The 23,856-nt window shown below is 45.0% G+C and overlaps 1 protein-coding gene across 1 annotated transcript; it reads left to right on the top strand.

Annotated features, from left to right (window-relative positions):
* The first annotated feature begins 1,416 nt into the window (after positions 1–1,416).
* On the top strand, positions 1,417–21,028 carry ZMPSTE24 (zinc metallopeptidase STE24). The gene is made up of 10 exons (XM_063140738.1): positions 1,417–1,577; positions 7,613–7,759; positions 8,838–8,924; positions 11,048–11,164; positions 13,461–13,613; positions 14,380–14,521; positions 16,734–16,921; positions 17,167–17,271; positions 18,707–18,850; positions 20,017–21,028. Exons 1-10 carry the CDS (start codon positions 1,455–1,457, stop codon positions 20,239–20,241), a joined length of 1,431 nt encoding a protein of 476 aa, XP_062996808.1. The 5' UTR covers positions 1,417–1,454; the 3' UTR covers positions 20,242–21,028.
* The last annotated feature ends 2,828 nt before the right edge of the window (positions 21,029–23,856 follow it).

Below are 23,856 nucleotides of genomic sequence, written 5' to 3'. Positions count from 1 at the left end.
TGTAGCACTCGGCAGCTGCTCTGCTTTCCCCCGGTATAGAACCGCCTCTGCACTGGAACTTCCATATATGCATAGGATTGCACTATTACAGAGCAAGCTTTTATGAACCAGTCCATTAAATGCAGTTCTTCTGTGTGTGTTACGTGTGTGTATTATATCTATAACTGTATGAAATGTTCTCAGTTGGCATCTGATGAAGTGGGGCTCTAATCCATAAAAGCATAAACTGCAATAAACCTGGACAACATTTAAGTCGTCCTTGTTGCAACCTCTGGAAACAGGTATGTTAAAAGTTGTGTGTTTTTAAAAACCATTTTCAAAGAACAGGCTTTTTTGAAACGTCCTCCTGTTGCTGCTCTTCCCTCCACCTAAGTTACACTCTTGCGCCTTTAAAACTGGAAAGCAGGCAGAAATTCAACGGGCCAAGCCTTTCTCCTTACACTCCTTCTCCATCTCTGGCATGCCACCTTTGAAGGCAAAAGAGCCCCAGCTTTGGCTAACTTTTAAAGTGCGTGTTTGACGGACCCAATGGGTGAATCCAGCATAAATTCTTAGAGTAGATCCATTGAAATTAATGCAATTTTTATTTATTGCACTTATATCCTGCCTTTTTTCCCTCCAAGGAACCCAAGACGGTGTACATAAACCTCTTCTCCATTTTATCCTCACAACAACAACCACCCTGTGACTGGCCCAAAGTCACCCAGTGGATTTTCATGATTGAGTGGGTACTAGAACCCAGATTTCCTGACTCGCAGTCCAACAGTTTAGCCACTACACCACACCGGCTCCCTGAAACCCCAGTCATTTAATAGCTCTACTCGAAGGCCCTTTCTACACCTAAGGATTATCCCAGGAAAATGGAGGGATCGTCTGTGCCTGCCCCTGGGATCCCTTGTGTGCCATTTGCATGCACAGGGATGATCCTAGGACAATCCCAGGAAAAAAGGCAGGTGTAGAATTGGCCTAAGCAAGATTTATGGTGGATTTTATCCAATAATTCCAAAGCACTGCAAAGAAAAGGAGGCCCATCAAGCCTGCCTCCTTTATTTTGAGGGGTTTAAAAAATATTCGGGGGCAGGGGAACGTGAGGTCTTCCAGACGTTGTACTCCAGCTCCCATTATCCTTTTCCACCATTGCCCATGCTGGCTAGGGACGATGGGAGTTGTAATCCAACCACCTTTGGCGACCCCACTTTCCCCAGCCTTGCCCTACGGAGTTCCGTCTTTTTGTCTTTCTTTTTTTGCCCCGCATATGAAAGGACATAATGCACTGCAATCAGGAACCGGAACTCTCTCTAGAGAACAATAAAGACTGGGTCGGATGGAGAGGAAAAGGTGAGGACAGCTTCCGCCGGAAGCCCGACAGGCTCTGCCGGTGTCATCGCAGGCGGAAGCCGGCTGGGCGATCAGGCGTGTGGCCGCTGCGGGAGAGCGGCGGACTGGGGCCGAGCATGGCGCTGCCGTTGCTGGGCGATCTCTGGGCCGAGGCCCCCATGGAGAGCCGGATTTTCTGCTCGGTGCTGCTCTTCTCTTGGGCTGTCTATCTATGGGAGGCGCTGCTCGCCTGGCGGCAGGTGAGACCCGAGGCCACGTTTCCCGGCCCTTTGGCTGGTTGGTAGCAAGGAACAAGCTGGCCCTATTGATCTCCCCGGGTGGGCGAGGCGAGTTTCCTCCGTCCATCCCCCACCCGCTCATTCCTGCGTGCCAGGTTGCTGCTAAAGGTACAAGAGCAGGCCAGGATAGAATTTTTATTTGCCTTTTCTGGTCAGTTGGCAACCCTGCCTAAGTCCTGGAAGTTGGGAGGGATTTAGGGCAATGGTAGAGCGCCTGCCTTGTATGCAGAGGGTAGTATCCAAAGTTAGTCCTATGTAAGAGTAGATCCATTTGAATAAATGAAAATGAAGTTAATCATGGCTATCTTAAGTCCCATTCATTGCAATGGGTCTACTTTGTTTAGGACTAACAGTGAATAATACCCAGTTGGTCCCAGATTAGGTTGGGGGTGGGGAATGATGCTGTGAAAGACTCCTGTCTGAAACCTTGGAAAGCCTTCAATGTTGACAATATTGAGATAGATGGACCAATGGTCTGATTCAGTATAAGGAAGCTTCCTATGGGTACACACTGGTAGGTTGACCGTATGAAAAGGAGGACAGGGCTCCTGTATCTTTAACAGTTTCATAGAAAAGGGAATTTCAGCAGGTGTCATTTGTATATATGGAGAACTTGGTGAAATTTCCTCTTCATCACAACATTTAAAGTGCAGGAGCTATACTAGAGTGACCAGATTTAAAAGAGAGCAAGGCACCTGCTGCTTTAACTGTTGTGATGAAGAGGAAATTTCACCAGGTTCCCCATATATACAAATGACACCTGCTGAAATTTCCTTTTCAATACAACTGTTAAAGATACAGGAGCCCTGTCCTCCTAGAATCCAATATAAACTTCTCCTGTTGACCTTCAAAGCTTTTCACGGTCTAGCTCCTGCCTATCTCTCCTCTCTCATCTCACACTATTGCCCCACTCGTGCTCTCCGCTCCTCTGATGCCATGCTTCTCGCCTGCCCAAGGACCTCCACTTCCCTTACTCGGCTTCGTCCTTTTTCTTCTGCTGCCCCTTACGCCTGGAACGCTCTTCCAGAACACTTGAGAACTACCAACTCAATCACAGCTTTTAAAACTCAGCTAAAAACTTTTCTTTTCCCTATAGCTTTTAAATATTGAGTTTGTTCTGACTCTATACTGTTAGCTTCACCCTACCCGGTGCCTGTTTACCCTACCCTGTGCCTGTTTGCATTCTCTTCCCTCCTTATTGTTTACTGCAACTTTATTAGATTGTAAGCCTATGCGGCAGGGTCTTGCTATTTACTGTGTAATCTGTACAGCACCATGTACATTGATGGTGCTATATAAATAAATAATAATAATAATGGTCACCCTACACACTGGTTGCACCTGTTCTTGTTTTCCTGGGAACAACCCCATGCACTGCTGCTGCCTTTTGCACATACAGAGTTTATATGTGGAAGAACCTGGGTGATTGAGCTGCAAGGATGCAATCCCATATCCGTATAACTGGCTATAAGCCCAATTGAATACAATGTGACTGACTTCTGAGTAAAAATATATAGGATTGGATTGTAAATAACTCCCCCCTCCCCGGAGGGGTGTGTCCTTTTCATGCATATCCATTTGTATTAAGGCTGTAGTTGACAGAGCTTTGCGTTTGGTTCTTGGTCACGCTGTGTTGTTAAAAAGAGGGAATTAGGAACGTGCCAATTGTGAACCAGTTGTTGGGGAACACAACTGGGAGGGTGCTTTTGCACTCATGTCCTACTTGTGGGTTTATCATAGGCAGCTGGTGGGTCACTGTTAGATGGATGTTTGGTCTGATGCAGCATGGCTCTTTTAATGTTCTTAACATAAGGAGAGTCATGTTATCTGGGGAGGATGAGAGTTGTAGTAGGGCACACCTAGGGGAATGGGGAAGGCTGCCTTAAAATTATATAAGGCAGCCTTATTCAATTTAGATCATGCCTGCTATGGTGCAGAAGCATGTTACCTAAGAAGAAACTATGCTTTTTGCAAAACGTTCTCATTATTTATATGCAAGCATTGTTGGTTGATTAAGATTTCCGTAATTGGGTGGCAGCTGTACTTCATAATCGGAGCACGGCTGATTTAACATATTTAAAAAGCTTCCTCCTGTGCCTTAAACTGTTATGAGCATAGTCCACTGGCTCTTGCTGTGTAGTATTCCTGTTTTTCCCCTCCATGCTATTTCTGATGTTGAAGAGGGTGTTTTAGTATTCTCTGTTTTCTTAGTACCCCTTTGTCTCTTCTGTGCCCTGTCCGGAAAGACAGCCAACTTTGGAAAACTCCCTAATGACAGGGTTCTTGAGTTGGTTCAGCTCGCAAAATAGCATTGCATGAAACCAGATACGGCAAAGCTACTGTCATTTCTTATTTATTTATTTTGAAGCATTTATACCCCACCCTTTAACCTAAATGGGTCCCAGAGCAGCTTACAAAGGTATGTAGCATGACGGCTCCTGCCCTCAGCCCTCCAGTCTAAATTTAAGGCGTGACACACACTTAATAAGGTAGCACGGCACACAATCCAAGGGCAAAAATTCAATTTTGGAGAAACTCTTGGGGCCACATTCCAGTGGTGGGACGGGCCAGAGGCAAAAGGAGTGAGCCCAAAATACTAGCATAGTGTAGCTTCAAGCTCTTACTGCCAATAACTAAGACTTAGGAGAGGCATTTCAGTGGCCTGGTTCAGACAACATGCTAAACCACGCTGCTTAACCACAAAATGGTTAATGGAATGCATTAAGGTCAATGCATTCTGTTAACCATTTTGTGGTTAAGCAGCATGGTTTAGTGAGTTGTCTGAATGGGGCCAGTTTTTTAGAATGGGGAAAAACTGCACAACAGCAGGGCTGTTGTGCAAACTAAACCCAGGCTGGCCAGGTCTAGTCCATGTGCCTGAGGTTCCCCACCCTTGTTAACCAGGGATAGGGATGGAGGATAAATATAGATGTACAAATAAGACATGGTTTTAAAAAGCCTATTTGAAGGGATGGTGACAGTGATAGTACACTTTGTCTCTGGCTTGCAGGGCAGTTGTTTGGAATTGCCTCCGTGAGGCTAGAAGCCCGGTCCTTGTTTGGTGAAGCATTTTATAAAAGCCGTGCAGACTGAAGGAGGGAACTCTTCAGTCTGTCCCTTTTGTGTTGCGTTTTGCCGCACGGCTTGGTTTTGATGTAAGTTATGTGAAATTAGTTTTTAATGAGTATTGATTATTATATAAAGTGTTAATTCACGGGTTTGCATTGTTGTTGTTGTTGAGCGCCCTTGAGAAAGAGTTGTGTTTTTTTTATAACCCGATACATGTCGGGCTTGGAATAAACGACATCTTTCAACTTGCCGTGCTTTCATGTTCAGGCACTTGGAGGGTTCTCTCCTTCAGTCTGCCTTCCCTGCCTCATTTGTTTGGTTTAGCGTTGCATAAAAGAACAATTTCCAGAGTAGATCCAAAATGCTTGTATTTTCTAAAGTACCAGTAGCGTGTGGTTGATAAAAGTACTCATGAAAATCTTGAACCTCATTCATTCAGGCTGCAATCTTAAACATGCTTGCATGAAAGTAAGGCCCAAGGAACATAGTGGGATTTATGTTGCAGTACACATGCGTAGGAATGTTTTGCGTGCCTGTAATTATTTATTTATTTATTACATTTCTATACCGCCCACTAGCCGGAGCTCTCTGGGCGGTTCACAAAAATTAAAAACATTCAAAGTATAAAACAACAGTATGAAACCATACTATAAAATACAATATAAAAGCTCAACCAGATAAAAACCAGCAATGCAAAATTACAAATTTAAAACACCAAGTTTTTAACACCAACCTACATTATATGCTTTTAGACGCCAGGTGAAGACCTTTTTATTCTCCCAGCATTTTAACAGTCTATAAATAAATTTTAACTTGTTGTTTTAAATTTGTAATTTTGCATTGCTGCTGTTTTTATCTGGTTGAGCTTTTATATTGTATTTTATAGTATGGTTTTATACTGTTGTTTTATACTTTGAATGTTTTTAATTTTTGTGAACTGCCCAGAGAGCTCCGGCTATTGGGCGGTATAGAAATGTAATAAATAAATAAAATAAATAAGTTAAAATTTATTTATAGACTGTTAAAATGCTGGGAGAATAAAAAGGTCTTCATTTGGTGTCTAAAAGCATATAATATAAGTGCCAAGTGAACCTCCTTAGGGAGCTCATTCCACAGCTGGGGTGCCACAGCAGCGAAGGCCCTCCTCCTGGTAGCCAGGTAATGTTTGCCTGTTGATTTATCTGAACTTCAGTCATTTTTGATAGTGGCATCAAGGTTGTTAAGGAACTTGGCTCATACCCACAGGCTCATTATAAACAAATAATAGTCCGAAACTGGGTCTCTCTTTCATCTTTTTCTCTCAAATTTGGAGCATGTGTCTCATAGTTGTGGCCAGCATTTCAGTAGAGAGAAAAAGAAGGCACAGATGGGAAGAAAGTTCCCCGGTTGTAGTTGAAAGCAATAATCAGGCTGGCGAAAAGGGTGGGTTGCGAAGACAACTAAAAATGAAACAGCCTGAAACTAGGGAGTGCTGCACGGGACGTCCCCCATCATGCATCTTTTAAAAATTAAAATTCTGTTATAGTTTTGCTTTTTTTGGCTACGGAGACGAACATGAATGCAGAAAAAAAACAATAAGCCAGGTAGGAACATAAAAATGAATCCAAAACTCCACAATCAGGCAATACCTTTATTAGGACGAACCAGAAGCATAGGAAACGGCAAGTCCGTGTTTTCAAGATCTCCAGATCGTCACCAGGAAAGATGTTAACACAAGGGAGGGGGGACGAGAAGAAAGAGGCTGATGATATTAAAATCATTTCATTTATTACTTTTTTGTATTGCCCAATAGCCAAAGCTCTCTGGGCAGTTTACAGTGATTAAAACGTCAAGGTGGGTTTTGTTGGGGAGAACCATCCACAGTATTGGGGGGCCACCACCAAGAAGACATGAAGTCTGACTGTTTAGAGTCTTAAGATGGAGTGAGGAGGCACAGATTTAAATATATTTGGCTCTGCTGTACCAGGTTTCAAGTGGGGAGAAAGAAGCACGATAGTGAGTGATTCCCCCCGTTTTTGATAATATAAAATCCAGTTATTACTGTAATTTGTTTCCAGTAATAGGTGAAACACACAGGTTCCTTGGTAGACAAAGGACATCAGTTTTTGCATTAGCAAAGCTAATAGTATTTCATGGCGGCTGACGGGAGAGTAATCCTGAAAGTGTAAAATACCATCTTCAAGTGGTAGAAACTCATCGTTCTTCCGTTGCAGGATCCTTCTCCTGAACAGCTAAATCTGGTATTTTCTAAGTTGAAGTAAACTGTGTTGGTCCATAATATATAAATCCAAAACCCAATGATCAGGCAATACCTTTATTAGGACTGACCAGAAATGCGCGTTTTTGAGATCTCCAGATCTCTTCTTCAGGCAATATGTTAAACAAATGGGGTACAGGGTAAAGAGGCTGACTTGTTGATGAAGCCATGAAGAATGCAAATTATTCCCTTAAACTCTTATCATTTGCCCTCCCCCCTAATTTTTCCCCATCCCACTCTCCACGCTTTCCCCTTTCTCCCCATTGGATTAAAGGACCCGGAACAGGAAACATGTTCTGTTTACTCTTGCCCTTGGAAAGATGTGGAGGGTATTGAGGAAGCATCAGTTGGCTAGTCTCCAAATCAGTCTATGAAGTCCGGCTGGATACTCTGAAATATATCCAAGTCTTGGCAAAAAAACCCACCCTTTCCGCCTTGCAGCCTGATCCATCATGTCTGCAGCGTGTTGTTTGCTGCTAGGCATAGCAACTGCCTTCCAGTTTTGGAGGATTATGCCCACTGGGGTAGCTTTTAGAAAGGAGATCCACTGATTTGGTGTCATGTCCCGAACTCGGGACATATTTCCCAATAACACTTGAGTGGCAGCTGATAATTTATTTCTCCGTGGAGGATGCAAGCTGTATTTATTCCTCTCTTTAAAATATTTCAGAGGACTGTGTATAGGACCACCACCCATGTTCCACTGGAATTAGGACCAATCATGGACTCGGAAACATTTGAAAAATCCCGTCTTTATCAACTGGATAAAAGTGCTTTCAGCTTTTGGTCGGGGCTTTACTCGGAGATAGAGGGCACAGTAAGTATCTTTCCTCCTCTTAGGTTTTGTGCGTGGTTCAACGACTTGGTTTGCATGACGCAGTGTGGTTTGGCTTGGGTTATTTAACCCATGATGAGCTGCAGCGCCCGTGGGCACCACTTTGCATATTCAGCTCCCACTCAAGGAGTGGTCATGTTGTGCGAACCCAGCGAGCATTGGTTATGTCTTCTCCTGCTAGTGAAAGTAGCTAAAGTAGTCTGTTCTAGGGTTATGTGAGGGTTGATTAACCCTCACATAACCCACATTCATTGGGTTTGCATGAGCAGGGGTTGGATATGCAAAATGGCAGCCGTACATGCCCCGCAGCCTCACTATGGGTTAAATAACCTACAGTGAGCTATTACGTCCTATGAACTGGCCCATAGGGTCAGAATTTTAATTTAAAACAGCTTTTAAAAAATAAACTGGGAATGGGATTTTCACCTGAGCAGCAGTGTTGGATCTAATCCTAATTCTAATTTACTAGAGCCTTATCAGGCCAGTGGAATAGAATAAATGCCCCCTTATTCTGTCCTCAGTGGTTAATCAAAGAGCAAACCATGGGTTAGCCCCTTTACAATCCATCACTCCGGATTCACATGTCATGCTCGTAACCTCCACTCGGGCCAATTGGAAGTTGTTTACAGAAACCGGCTGTAAGCAGAAAGCAGCTCGCATGTGGTGTGTCTCCTGCAAATCGTGGGTTAAGTAAATAACCTGTGATTTGCTGCCGTGATGTGTGAACTGGGTCTCTTTGTGTGACCCCATTTCTGGGGCTGCATGGAATTAGGCCTAGAGCCACAGCTTCCCCACACATGTTGCAGATGTCTTGGAAGTCGGTGCCTGCTAATTGGAATGAGCTTGCTGGTCATTTAATGTTAGGGTGAGCTATAATGTCGAGCCATGCTTTGCCGTTACATGGTTTAGCATTACTTTTCCTTTTCCTTATCACAGTTTCAAAGCTGCTTTATGGCAGTGCAAAGATGGGGAATAGGAAAGGCTTGATTCTGTTGTTCTTCTCAAGCTTGCTCACTGCTCTGCTAGCCTGTTCCATAAAGCTGTGCTTTTGCTTTTGTAGGTGATCCTTCTGTGTGGAGGCATCCCTTTCCTCTGGTCGGTATCTGGAGATATCTCTCATCGTGCTGGTTTTGGGCCTGAATATGAGGTTGGTGAACTTGTTTACCTGAATTCCAAAATAGTAACTTCATCAGGTAATTCTCCTATTGCCTTTTGTCTGATCCAGCAAGGCTCCTTTGTTCTTACTTGATCACACCGAAGCTCCATCTTGTCCAACACCCTGGTTCCCAGAGTGGCCAACCAGATGCCTCCAAGAAGCCCGTGAGCAAGGCAGGAAGGCCGTAGCTTTCTTCCACTGTGGCTTCCCAGGAGCTGGCATTCAGAGCCATATTGCTTCCGAACCTGGAAGTTTCATCTAACCATGATGAAATGTAGCCATTGATAGTCTTCTTCTCCGTGCAACGTGGTCATGGATGGACAGATCACCTTTTGTTGACTGGACATCTGGATGGTGCCTTAGAAATCTTGTCATGTCTAGCCCTGCTCCCCCTGTTTTGGAAGAAGGTGTTTCAGGTAATCAATCAGAATCAGACTCTGAAGTAGAAGAGTCGGCATCAGACACAGGCCAGCCTGTACAAGTGGGGGAGACAGCTCTCACGGCTTCTTCTCCAGCTGGTGGTGAACTCTCTCCACAGCTTATTTCGTCAAGGGGCAATAATACACAGTCAGTGGGAAGCCAACATTCTTCTGAAGGAGAGAGCACTCACAGGTTAGCCGATCCTAGAGTACGCCGCAGATTAAAACGGGCGGAGCAAAAGGAAGGTGAGAGAAAGTCAGCCCGGTTGGCATCCCGTCAGAAGCTGCCTCAGAACTAGTCTCTCTGAAGTTAACGCGTTTGGGAAAAGGCTTTACATTTTCCTTGAAAGGACAATTATCTCGCTTAGCTTACATAGTTTTGCCTAGGGGAAAGTTTCCAACATTAGACTCTCTTCAGGTGGGAAGAGATGTTTATTGCTTGAATAAAGCTTTGTAGATTACTTAGCAGGCCTCGTTATTGTGTCCCAAGAAGGCAGGAAGTTTTGAGAAACACAATATCTTTCTTCCTAGCTGCATATGGGGTTGGACAGTAGATTGATTCCAAAGAGCTGTGAGCCGAAGGGAAGGGGCTATTGGCACTGTTCTGCAAATGCTGGCACAAGAGCATGCAGAAGACTTTGGGCTGTGCTGTAGTAGGCAGGTTTCTTTAGCAGTTGTCATACTTCTGCAGTACAATAGATCGTTCCAGCAAAAGCGTATCTTTGGATTTAGTTTCGCTGTTGTAATCAGGGTTTTATACTCACAGGAAGCATTCAGTAACATATCTAGACTGGGAACAAAAGTGAAGCATAACAAAAGAAAATAAAAAGAAATGCATTGAGTTTAAACCAGATTAGAGGGGATTAACATAAATCCTAGGCACAATATAATAATGACGGAATCTGCCTCCGGGGCATGTTCACCCAAAAGTGTCAAAGAATTCTGTTTATTTGTTTACAGTTATTTCTAGGATGCCATTAGGGGTGGAACCCCTGGTTGTTTGTTGATGTTGTGAACTCTTGGTTGTTTCAGCCATGTCTGAACCCAGAAGTATGAATTGTTCTTGGGTTGTTTTGCCAGACTACAGAGGTGACAGGCAAGAGCAGTAAAAAAACAAAAAACAAAACCCAGCTATGCTACATGACAGTATTACAGTGCGTAAAGGCATTTGGGATGTAGGGAGGTTGTGTGCATGGCAGAAGGGAAACAACCCAGAAATTAAGAGATTGCCAGACAACCCTGGGCAAGGCAACAAACTATGGGTTAAGGAAACCATGGGTTAGTGTTATCCGGAAGAGAGCCTCGCCTATTGGGCAGTACAGAAATGTAATAAATAAATATCTGCCAACCAGGCCAAGGTGACTTGGAATGCATGCTCTCGAGATGTTTTGGACTACAGTTCCCAGCATTCCTGTCCATTGGCCATGTTGGCTGGATCTGAAGGGGGCTGAAGTCCAAAACATCTGGAGGTTACCAGTTTGTAGAAGGCTAACAAAAATGGATGCCATTAGGGGTGGAATCTTCCCCATTATGGGTTGAATCCAGACTTAAGTCATACTTAGAGTAAACTCCCTGAAATTATTGGGATTTAAGTTAGTCTTGACTAATTTAAATGCGACTAAGTCTGGGGCCAACTGTATGTGTCTCTTAATTGGGATGTCTGTAATTCTTCCCCACCCCCTTGCGTTTGCATAGATCGTTCAGTCACTGGTGTTCTTGCTGCTTGCTACGCTCTTCAGCGCGGTCACGGGTCTGCCCTGGAGCCTGTATAATACTTTTGTCATCGAGGAAAAACATGGCTTCAATCAGCAGGTATTGTGTAGCATTTGTTTGCGGTCAAATCAATATTAATTTTCTTTCTACTCTGGTGTGCCTTTTTCTGTAAATCAGGGGTGTAGATCTTCAGGCCCACAGGCCAGATCCGGCCCTCGGGGGGCCCCCAGGAGATCATGCTCCCTTCCCCTGACCCCAGCCCCTTACTGCCAACTTCTGAACATTTTGGTGTTTTTGCGGCTTTTGCGGAAATTCCCCCATTCTTAAAGGTTGAAATGCCTCTCCTAAGGTGTACCCTGTTTCCCCGAAAGTAAGACATCCCCCGAAAATAAGACCTACTTCCAGTTTTGCCCCTCGCTGTAATATAAGGAATCCCCCCGGAAAATAATACCTTTTTTTTTGTTCAACAATAAATGTGTACCGTATTCTTCTTCATGGAAAAATAAGACATCCCCTGAAAATAAGACCTAGCGCATCTTTGGGAGCAAAAATTAATATAAGACACTGTCTTATTTTCGGGGAAACAGGGTAGTTACTGGCAGTAAGAGTTTCCCCCAAATGGAATTTGGCCAATGAAAATGCTTGGAGTTTAGACAAACAACAGGAAAAGAGCTTCTTTTAAAGTATTTTATTTAAGCTATTTCCCTGTTGTGTATCTAAACTCATTCCCTTTTCATCCGCACCTCAGACTTTTCTGTCTCCTGGATTTGGAAAGGAGCTTTCCTTCCTTGGCTTTTTAACGCTGTATTTTTTCGGCTGTCCCGTGGCTCACCAGTGGCCAGGACAAGGTTTAAATGCAGCTTAAAGAGCGTGTAGTTTGAAACTTCTTGGCCTGGTCTCTGTGTAATTCTGAATCCTTTAGAATTCTGGCTCATGGGGAATGAGCAGGCATGTTGATGCACGCTGCTTGATCGCTCCTGCTCAACTCCACGTTCCAGCAGGAGTGCCTAGAAACCAGGAAGCCCCTGCCTATAGTTCCTTTATTGTTGCATCTGAACTGAGATTCCTGGCTTCTTGTTGCTCTCCTAATGAGCCAGAATCATGCTCCAGGGCAGGGGCGCAGAACCTTGGACCTGGGGGCGAAATCCATCTGTCCCTCTGTGATTCCTCAGCTGGCCATGCCCCCTTCTTCATGCCCCAGTCACCTTTTGTTGCGTTCCTGGCTTTTGTACAGCTTTTCCCCTCCTATTTTGAAAGGTTGAGATGCCTCTGCTAAGAGTCAGGCCTTAGCTAGACCTACCTTTCGTTGCTGGGGAGAGGAGGGGAGACCTTGCATTGTGAATAATGTGAGATCTCGCCCCCGTTTCCACATAAGGCACGCCGACCTCAAGAAGAGAGGCGTTGCGCCCGCCATTTTTTTAATTCTTAGAGGACCGGCAGCGCACGAGCGCTCCAGCGGAAAGGTAAGAGGGGTTTTTTTTTAATTACTTTCCCCGCTCCCCCCACCCTAACCCTGATGGGCGCAGTGCTGCACCCCGTGCACAGCCAGCTCAAGTCGCGGCAACGGGCCACACCTTCCGCGGCTCAGCCCGGGACCGTGGAAAAAGTGGGCCCAAAGTGTGGGGCTGTATCCCAGGGCCAAGGAGGGTTGATCCCTGTCTGATCCCGGGATCCTCTGTGCGTCATCTGGATGCACAGGGACGATCCCAGGGTTCGCCCCGGGATAAACGCTGGTCTAGCTAAGGCCTCAGTTATAGGCAGTAAAAGCTTTAAGCTACAAAATGCTGGTAGTTTTTTGTTTTGGGGCCTGCCCCTTTTGCCTTTTGCCCTGCCCACTTTAATTTTGGACACACCCACAATTGGAATGTGGCCCCTGAGAGCTTTTTGGAAATGGAAGAGGTCCTGCACCACTTTTTTTCCCTTTACATGATTTTGGCTGCGTATAGAAGGCCCAGTATTGGGCAAAAGGCAGGATACAAATAAATATAATAACAACAACAACAAGGCAGGGATCCTAGCTTGGATATAATGCTAAACAAGCCATGGACAGAGGCTTCCTGGTTTCTATAATCCAACATTCCCCAAGTTGATGCCGTCCGGATGCGTTGGACTGCAACTCCCATCATCCCCAACCAGATTGGCCATGCTAGCTGTGAATGATGAGAGTTGAAGTCCAACCCATCTAGAGGATACTAAGTTGAGCTAGGCTGGTACAGCCATTCTGGCTAGCTGGAGGAGCAAAGTGGGAGTGATCAAGCAGCTTTGTTCCTTGTTCTTCAAAAGCCAAAATCAGAAAGAACGGCGGCCCAATCATTGCATCCAAACCAGCAAACTGCATCCATGAAGTCTGCTTCAAGACATCTCACTGTCTCTCTCTATTATTATTTTTTTACAGACGTTGGGATTCTTTTTTAAAGATGCGATCAAGAAGTTCATTGTGACTCAGTGTATCCTTTTGCCAGTGACCTCGCTTCTGCTTTACATCATTAAAATAGGTGGAGACTATTTCTTCATTTACGCATGGCTGTTCACTTTAGTTGTTTCTTTGGTGAGTATGATTCTATTAAAATGCAAGGGGTAGGACGGGAAATGTTCTCGATCATTAAAACAGATTCTTTGCTGATCCTGGTTTCACTTCCAATTTGCCTTGTAAAAGGGTGACTTGGCTGGCGTGTTCAAGTGACCCGAGTGGTTTTACTCAACCCCTGGTTGTTTGTTGATGTTGTAAACTCTTGGTTGTTTAAACCATGGATTGTTGCCATGTCTGAACCCAGAAGTATGAATTGTTCTTGGGTTGTTTTGCCAGACTACAGAGCTGACAGGCAAAAGCAGTAAAAAAACAAAAAACAAAACCCAGCTATGCTACATGACAGTATTACAGTGCGCAAAGGCATTTGGGATGTAGGGAGGCTGTGTGCATGGCAGAAGGGAAACAACCCAGAAATTAAGAGATTGCCAGACAACCCTGGGCAAGGCTACAAACTATGGGTTAAGGAAACCATGGGTTAGTGTTATCCGGAAGAGAGCCTCGCCTATTGGGCAGTACAGAAATGTAATAAATAAATATCTGCCAACCAGGCCAAGGTGACTTGGAATGCATGCTCTCGAGATGTTTTGGACTACAGTTCCCAGCATTCCTGTCCATTGGCCATGTTGGCTGGATCTGAAGGGGGCTGAAGTCCAAAACATCTGGAGGTTACCAGTTTGTAGAAGGCTAACAGAAATGCTTAGTTGTGCGGTCCAGGGAATAAACGTTGCCAATGGAGTAAACCGGCTGACGTTGCGTCGGTCTTAACAGTTGTGCTCCACCGTAGGTTCTCGTCACCATCTATGCAGACTACATTGCTCCGTTGTTCGACAAATTCATTCCGCTCCCCGAGGGGGAGCTCAAGCAGCAGATCGAGGCGATGGCCAAGAACATCGACTTTCCGTTGACCAAAGTTTACGTCGTGGAAGGTGAGCGCGTGCAAGTTTCAACGGGGCAGTTTTGGCTTGTGGGGCCTCGAACGCTGCACTGGGTATTGCCAAGATCTGTGGAATTAGATACCGAGGAGGCGCTCATGGCCGCCGACCCACGGAAACACGCCGAAGCCTTAAGCAGGAGCGCATGGACGATACAACTGAGATGCCTTTCCAGTCTGAGCCATTGCATGTTAGCACAGCATGTTTTGCCCATCGTTACACATAGAGCAGGAGTGGGGAAACTCAGCCCCTGGGGCCAAATCTGGACATCCTGGGATCCCCAACCAGCCCTCTGAGGTTCCCCAGAAACCCACGACTTTTCCCCAGGCTCATTCCTTTCCTCCAATCACCAATTACTTTGTAGTTTCCTAGCTTTTTTGGGGGGGGTAGTTTTACCCCCATTCTAAAAGGTTGAAGCACTTCTCCTAAGGTTTACTTACCAAGGGCCTCTACTTCCCTTGCTCGGCTTCGTCCATTCTCTTCTGCTGCCCCTTACGCCTGGAACGCTCTTCCAGAACATTTGAGAACTACAAGTTCAACCGCAGCTTTTAAAGCTCAACTAAAAACTTTTCTTTTTCCTAAAGCTTTTAAAACTTGATATTGTTCTGACTTTATACTGTTACTTTATACTGTTAGTTTTACCCTACCCTGTGCCTGCTTACCCTACCCTGTACCTGTTTGCATTCTCTTCCCCTCCTTATTGTTTTACTATGATTTTATTAGATTGTAAGCCTATGCGGCAGGGTCTTGCTATTTACTGTTTTACTCTGTACAGCACCATGTACACTGATGGTGCTATATAAATAAATAAATAATAATAATAATAATAATAATAATAATAATAATAATAATAATAATAAGAGCTTTAAGCTACAATATACTAGATTGATTTATTTTGTGTGTGTGTGTATGCACACGGGTGCATTTTTGGCCTCGCTCCCTTTGCTGTTGGCCCCGCCCACCCCTGGAATGTGGCCCCCAAGAGCATCTCTGAAACTGAATTCGGCCCTTTGGCTGCAACAGGTTCCCCACCCCAGATGTCGAGAACAGGGCAAAGCCAGGAATAAACCGAGCTCTGACTAAACACTTGCAACTGCCTTCTTCTTAGGAGACCTGCTGCCTAAATCTATTTAAAAGCGAGTAATATCCACTGTTGTCAGAGGACGCTGAAAGCTGGCGAACTGGTTCCATGGATGCCTGCGGTGGGATTGCTTCTGCAGCAGCAGTTGAACTGGCACTAGCTAGTTAGCATCCTGTAGTCTTTCAGCCTTATGGAGTCTTAATGCTTGAAACCGAAAAGTCAGCATTGCATGATTGCAGCCCTGCTGGCCTAAATAGCGTTGGGTTCAGTCACTGCTAGTAAGGAGTGCACAATTCCAGAGCATGGCCTGCAGGAGTGTGTTGCAGCATCCTTTCTGAAGCTAAGCAGGCCTGGCTTCGGTCACTGCCTGGATGGGTGACCTCCTTGGGTCCTGTGGTGGAAATAAATAAATATTTATTTATTAGGTGTCCCATTCCTGCCATGTCCCCTCTGACTGCACATCTGACTCAGGAAAGACCTTCTCTGTGGCAGCTGCACGGCCTAGAACATCTGCTTCAGCCCAGATCTGAGAGCCTCTTGGCAACATTATTGCATATGTGGTATAGTGGTTAGAGAGGCCTTCCCTAAGTTGATGCTCTCTGGATGTGTTGGACTGCAGCTCCCCTAATTCCCAGCCAGCATTCCAACACATCTGGAGGGCACCAGGTTGAGGATGGCTGGTTTAGCATATCGGACTGGGACATGAGAGTTCAGCACTCTTAACCACTGGTCCCCACTCAGGCCATGAAGCTTGCTGAGCGACATTGGGCCAGTCAGTGGCTCTCAGCCTGACCTACCTCACAGGGTGGTTGAGATGATAAGATGGAGAGGAGGGTGATGATGTGAGCAGCCTTGGGTTCCTTGCAGAAGGAAAAAGCGAGATATTATTAATTATTATGAATACAATTAAAGGTGAGGTTGAACCTGATCCTATCCTTTTGCACAACAAGCCCTCACGGGTTTGGTTTACGAGAGCCTTACCCAACATGGGGCTTTCCCAGTATTTTGGACTGCAGCTCCCATCACTATAAGTGATGGGTGTTGTCTGGCACATCTGGAGGGGTGCTGGGTTATGACGTTTGCTTCTGGGATGTGACAGTTCTCTACTCTCCCGCTCCCACCCAGGTTCCAAGCGGTCCTCCCATAGCAATGCTTATTTCTACGGCTTCTTCAAGAATAAGCGTATCGTGCTCTTTGACACTCTCTTGGAGGATTATTCTGCCCTTAACAAAGAGCGCTCTGAGGAGCCTGGATCCGAGGCGCAGGCGGCTGGGGGAAACGAGGAAGATGCAGAGGCCAAGGCTAAAGCCAAAGTAAGCATCCCATGCCATCGTTTGTCCCTGGTTGACACGTGGTTGGCCACTTGTGGGAACAGAGTGCTGGACTAGATGGACCCTTGGTCTGATCCAGCAGGGCTCTTCTTATGTTCTTGCATTCGAATACTTCGTGTACAATTATTTCTGCTTCCTGTCCTGCTGCAATCTGAGTGCGGATTGTCCTTGTCTGTACAGGGATAATGATAATTCTCTTCCCTCTCTCCCCCCACTTTTAATTGTAGAATAAGAAGCAAGGTTGCAAAAATGAAGAAGTCTTGGCTGTGCTGGGCCATGAGCTGGGCCATTGGAAACTTGGCCACACTATTAAAAATATTGTCATCAGCCAGGTGAGCAGAAGATATTGGGAATTCCTGTGTTGTGTGTGTTTGTAGAAAATAAGATGGTTCTTCTTCGTGGTCTCTGATATCTGTATTCTACTTCCTGTAAGTCTCTGTGCTGGGGAACATGGGCTGGAAGGTGCTGTTGGATTCATGACCTGTTTGTGGATTTCCCATGGGCATCTGCCTGGCCACAGTGTGAATAGAATGCTGGACTAGAAGGACTCTTAGTCTGATCCAGCAGGGCTCTTCTTATGTTCTTAGGAGATGGAAGTAGCCCAAGTCCACCCTGCTCTCTCTTGGCTCAGCAATACTACAAACGAGAAGGATCTTGGAATTGTTGTAGATCACAAGCTGAATATGAGCCAATAGTGCGATATGGCTGCAAAAAAGGCAAATGCTATTTTGGGTTGTATTAATAGAAGTATAGCTTCCAAATTGCGTGGGGTACTGGTTCCTCTCTATTTGGCCCTGGTTAGGCCTCATCTAGAGTATTGCGTCCAGCTCTGGGCTCCACAATTCAAGAAGGACGCAGACAAGCTGGAGCGTGTTCAGAGGAGGGCAACCAGGATGATCAGGGGTCTGGAAACAAAGCCCTATGAGGAGAGACTGAAAGAACTGGGCATGTTTAGCCTGGAGAAGAGAAGATTGAGGGGAGACATGATAGCACTCTTCAAAGACTTAAAAGGTTGTCACACAGAGGAGGGCCAGGATCTCTTCTCGATCCTCCCAGAGTGCAGGACTGATGTTACAGGAAGCCAGATTCCGGCTGGACATCAGGAAAAACTTCCTGACTTTTAGAGCAGTACGACAATGGAATCAGTTACCTAGGGAGGTTGTGGGCTCCCCCAAACTAGAGGCCTTCAAGCAGCAGCTGGACAACCATCTGTCAGGGATGCTTTAAGGTGGATTCCTGCATTGAGCAGGGGGTTGGACTCAATGGCCTTATAGGCCCCTTCCAACTCTACTATTCTATGATTCTATAATACTGCAGAGCCAACTAAGGCCTTGACTTGCTGCCTCTATTCTCTATATCTGTGGACGGCCTTTCAGCAGATCACCAGTGGTCCATGGACCACATTTTGAGAACCCCCAGTATAATTTTAAACTCAGATGGTAAAAATATGAACTCCTTTTTTTTCCATTTCTCCACACTCTATTTTGACAGCGTGTGAGCATTTGTGTGTTTACAGCTCTGCATGTTCATATCTTCCATGCATACGAAACTACTAAGCAAAAGCAAAAGCCTTTGTGCACATGTAAATCCTTGGGGTATGTTGAAGGCCCCCTTATGCTCTGGGATCTACTGGATCGGGGAGGTTTTGCATTTGAGAAAGCCATTATTTTATGTATCAATTTCCATCTTTCATTCTAGCCTTCGAGGTGGCTAACAAATAATGAAGTCAACATATATGTGTTTTTTTTCCCTTTTCTTTTCGCCCAGATGAATTCCTTCTTGTGTTTCTTCTTATTTGCGGTCTTGATTGGTCGAAAGGAGCTCTTTGCTGCTTTTGGATTCTATGATACCCAGCCTACCCTGATAGGCCTGTTGATCATCTTTCAGTTCATCTTCTCACCTTACAACGAGGTAAAGTATCTCTTGGAATTACACTGTCATTTGCTTACATTTGCTTCGACGACTTATGACCTCAGATTCTGTGCCAAAGCTATCAGTGTTCTGCCTTGTAAAAGTTTGCTTTCTAACATTTTGGTTTCTATATATGGGTTTGGATCCAGATATCTGTCTGCAGAGGGAGGGAGATTGAGGTTGATTTTCATGCCTCCTCCCCTCCCTGCCAGACCTCAGAGCCCCCTAAAATGCTCCCTGATGGTCGGAGACTTTGCTAGTTGGGTTACAGAGGCTATTGGGTAGGGGAGCTTGCAGGAAATTGGGTGGAGACACCTTTTGTGAGTAGGACAGGTATCTCTGCCTGATTTTCTGTAAATTCACCTACTCCTCCCACCATCCCTGCCCACCGGTATCATAGTACACCCTACTAAGTAGCATCCCCCTGATCTGCAGGGAAGCATTTTGAGGCCACAATGGACTGTTGGGGATGAGGAAAGGTCGAGAGTCAGTTTCTTCCCACTTCCTTCCACAGGTGGATATCTGGATCCAACCCACGGTATTTGAAGCATTAATGTCTAACGTGGGCTAGATTTTTGCCTTTCCCCATAATATAAAGCCTTACATGGCTTGGGATCACAATACCTGACGGAACACGTCTCTCGACATGAACCTACCCAAAGATTATGATCAACATCTTAGGTCCTCCTCTGGGTGCCAGCAAGGGAGAGGGCCTTCTCTGTGGTGGCCCTCCCAATTATGGAATGTTCTCCCTGACGAGGCTCACCTGGCACCCATATTGTTATCTTTTTGGCGCCAGGTCAAGACTTTTCTTTTCTCCCAGGCAGTTAACAGCATATGTTCAGTTTTAACTGACTCCAGTACTGTCTTTGGCCTGGCTGAGAGTTTAAAAATTGTTTTAAACTTTAGCTGTTTTTATGGTTTAAAATTTTGTATATCGATTTTTAATGTTCAATCTTTTCATCTTTGTAAACCGCCCAGAGAGCTTTGGCTATGGGGCGGTATATAAATGTAAATAATAATAACAACAATAACAACAACAATAATAATAATTTAGAAAGCTGGTGGGTGCCAGTGCAATGCTGAGACCCAGGGTTGTGGTTTGAAGGGCTCTGAAATCCATTTTGAGGTTTTATGCAACTTTCCCTCTATTGTTTCCTCTGCAGGTTCTCTCCTTTTGTTTAACTGTATTAAGCAGGCGATTTGAATTTCAAGCGGATGCATTTGCCAAGGGTCTCGGAAAGGCTAAAGACTTGTATTCTGCACTGATCAAGCTGAACAAAGATAACCTGGGATTCCCTGTTTCAGACTGGTTGTTCTCAATGTGGCATTATTCTCACCCTCCACTGTTAGAAAGACTTCAAGCACTGAAGGAATCTAAGCAAGACTGAATGAAATAACTGTTGGCTCGGCGAAGGAGCTTTCATCCCCAAATCAAGTTTCATGTTTTTTGTGTGTTTTTTAAACCCAAGTGCATATTCATTCCATTCCTGAGCACACCACTCTGCATAGCAACAGGCGCTGTTCACCTGATTTGAAATTAGCCCTTAAAAACCCTGTATCCTACTAACACGTTAATTTGAAAGAGAAATACCTTGGGACTGAACTGGGGTGGAATGTAATGTAGAATGTTTATCTTGATCAGAAAGCAGCTCTTGAGGGGAAAGTTAATTTGTCACAACCCAAAGTGTCCATGCTTGAATTTGAAAGCTTTGAATGTGACTTTTGTACCTTTTAAGCACTTTGCCTGGGTGTTCTTATATGGTAAACTTCTAGCTTTCCTACCTCATCCATGTGGCAATGGAAGAAGAACCTAGAAAATTACTTCCCCCCCTCTGCCCCCTTTGACCATTGGGATTCAAGCATCTAAACATGCCTTCCCCAACCCAGCATCCTAAGCAGGTGTTGGAGTATAGTTCCCATCATCCCCATGTGGGACACTCATTTGTCCTGCTGGCTGGGGATGGGGTGGTGGTTCTAGTCCAACATACCTGGAGGGTACCAGGTTTGGGAAGGCTGAAGCAAACCAAACACTGTCTGGACTGAAAGTGAATTTTCTTCCTTAGGTTCAAGTGCATCCTTGCAATGAATGAAAAAGGCTTTTTACAGAGATAATAAAGTCACCTCTTTCCCTGAATGGGAAACAGAGAATAAAATGCAGCTGATAAACTGTCTTGATATGCGTGTTATATATATTGGTGTGTGATGATGTCTTGGAACTTGCTTCATCTTGCCGCCTCCTCCCCAGCCCCTTCAGTTTTCTGGTCACCAGGACTTTGGGAAGTAATACCTGTAGGCTTCCTCTTAAGAAAAACAAAACCTTTGCCAAAAATAGGTTTTGACTTACATAGGTTGTCCTACATCCTATGCCTAAAGATGATAACTATTTACTGGATTACAATGTGGCCGCTTACCATTATCTATTATTATTTTTACTGTTGTCTATACGTCCTTATAGGCAGGGATTCAGTGTGCAACTTTTCCTACAACTATATGGGGAGCTATACCTTGCCAGTTCAATATTGCTCAGGGCACAAAAATGCTAACAGAAAACGTTGAAAAACTCTCCAGATGTCTTTAATCATAAAGGAAGAGGCAACACTTGATAAAGCCTAACTGAGTAACCTGCTGTAGGAAGACCATATTATTATATGTTTTGTACAGCAGGAGATTTGGGTACTGTTTCATAATTAAGGCTAAAAGCTTGATTGTTTAACACATTTTTGTTCCACCCCCGCCCCTGCCCAAGCTAGAGCAGCTAAAAACATCCTACTTCTCAGCGCATTTGCTAGGAAGCAAAACTCATTTATTTATGCTGCTGGATCCTGTGCAAAGTTATGTAGGCATTTGGCATGCCTCGCTTTGCATAGCAGCAGGCTACATTTGCTTAGCCACAGGGCTGTTCCAGGCCCCTTTCTTGGATTTTCAGCTTGCTGTTTTCTGTTTTGGTTTTTTAAAGTCTCTAGCGTCCCACTGTTTGGCTACTGAGAACAAAAGTGCTGTGATAACTGATATGTACAGTTTTATTAATATGTTTAATTTAATTTCATTAAATATTATGTAAGCTGGCAAGGTTTTGCTGTCCTGCATTGATTCTCTCCTGCCCCTCTGCTGTTAGGCTGTGGAGCAGGACTGCAGCCAAACAGTGTGAGACCACATTGCAGTGACAGTGCATGCATTGCATGCAGTATTATTATTATTATTATTATTATTATTATTATTATTATTTATATAGCACCATCAATGTACATGGTGCTGTACAGAGTAAAACAGTAAATAGCAAGACCCTGCCGCATAGGCTTATATTCTAATAAAACCATAATAAAACAATAAGGAGGGGAAGAGAATGCAAACAGGCACAGGGTAGGGTAAAACTAACAGTATAAAGTCAGAACAAAATCAAGTTTTAAAAGCTGTAGGAAAAAGAAAAGTTTTTAGCTGAGCTTTAAAAGCTGCGGTTGAACTTGTAGTTCTCAAATGTTCTGGAAGAGCGTTCCAGGCATAAGGGGCAGCAGAAGAAAATGGACGAAGCCGAGCAAGGGAAGTAGAGACCCTTGGGCAGGCGAGAAACATGGCATCAGAGGAGCGAAGAGCACGAGCGGGGCAATAGTGTGAGATGAGAGAGGAGAGATAGGAAGCAGCTAGACAGTGAAAAGCTTTGTAGGTCAACAGAAGTTTATATTGGATTCTGAAGTGAATTGGAGTCCCAGGTTCAATCCCTTGCATCTGCAATTCTCTGTCTGACCCCCAACCCCACCTCACAGAGAAGAGCTGCTGGTCAAAGTAGACAATGAAGGGCAAGATGGAGGGTAGTGTTGCACTCATGTCCTGCTTATGGGTTTCCTGGTGTCCACTGTGTGAACAGAACGTTGGACTATATGGACACTTGGTCTGATTCAGCATGGCTCTTCTTGCGATGTATATATTTTTTATTATTTCAAAACACAACCAACTTATAAACACACAATACAAAAGAAAGAAAGGAACGTATAGAAGGATATTCAGCATGGCTCTTCTGATAAGTAGCCTGACCTGGTATCAGGCATCTTTTTTTTCTTTTTTGTTCCTTTTGTAAAGATTGCAATCTGATGATCATTTACCGACAGAAAGCTCTGGCGTGGGCTGGTCCATGAAGTCACGAAGAGTCGGAAGCGACTGAACGAGTAAACAACAAACTTCTAAGCAGACGTGTATAAGATTGCATTGTTATGCTCCGTTGTTTTTAATGGGTTAGAATTAAGCACATATGGCTATCTCAAGTATTCAAGGCAGTAAGCCTGTGTGCACCAGTTGCTGGGGAACATGGGTGGGAGGGTGCTGTTGCACCATGTCCTACTTGTTCATCCCTGGCCGATGGCTGGTTGGTCACTTGTGGGGGCAGAGTGCTGGACTAGATGGACCCTTGGTCTGATTAGCATGGTGCTTCTTCTGTTCTTATGTCCTTTCCATTTAAATCAAGTGGGCAACTTGTATGGGCCTACAACTCCCATGACCCTTCACCATTGGCTGATGGGAACATCTAGAGGCCCACACTTGAAGAGGCCTGAAAAGTAATTAGATGGTGCCCTCAGGATTTTATTTATTTTTTGGCAAGGGGTGTAATCTTCCAACTTCATTGGGTTAGTCCAATGAAGTACAGCAGACCCATTGAAATGAATGGGATTTAAGCAAGTCATGACTCGCGCCTTGCTGAAATGTGGCGCGTCCCGCCTTCAGTGGGTAGCATTCAATGTTAGCCCTACGTGGAGCAGACCCATTGAGAAAAATGGGACTTCGGTTAGTCACGGCTAGCTGAAATCATTGAACGCTGCCCACTGATTGCAGGACGGGGTGAGGGTGGCGGCCGCCAGGGTGCGCGCGCGCGCGCCACGCGCTACGGCATACGCTAAAGGACAAAAAGCCTCGTCCTGCAAGCCGGGTCACCCTTCGCCTTGGTTCTCTCAGCCCGCTTCTCGGCGAAAGGGGGCGTAGCAGGGGCCCGGTGACGTCGCGGCGGCGCCGGGGCG

The sequence above is a fragment of the Elgaria multicarinata genome, chromosome 13 (genome assembly GCF_023053635.1).
Source record: "Elgaria multicarinata webbii isolate HBS135686 ecotype San Diego chromosome 13, rElgMul1.1.pri, whole genome shotgun sequence".
Taxonomy (NCBI): Eukaryota; Metazoa; Chordata; class Lepidosauria; order Squamata; family Anguidae; genus Elgaria; species Elgaria multicarinata.
The sequence above is the reverse complement of the archived record's forward strand: the minus strand, read 5'-3'. Positions and strand labels throughout refer to the sequence as shown.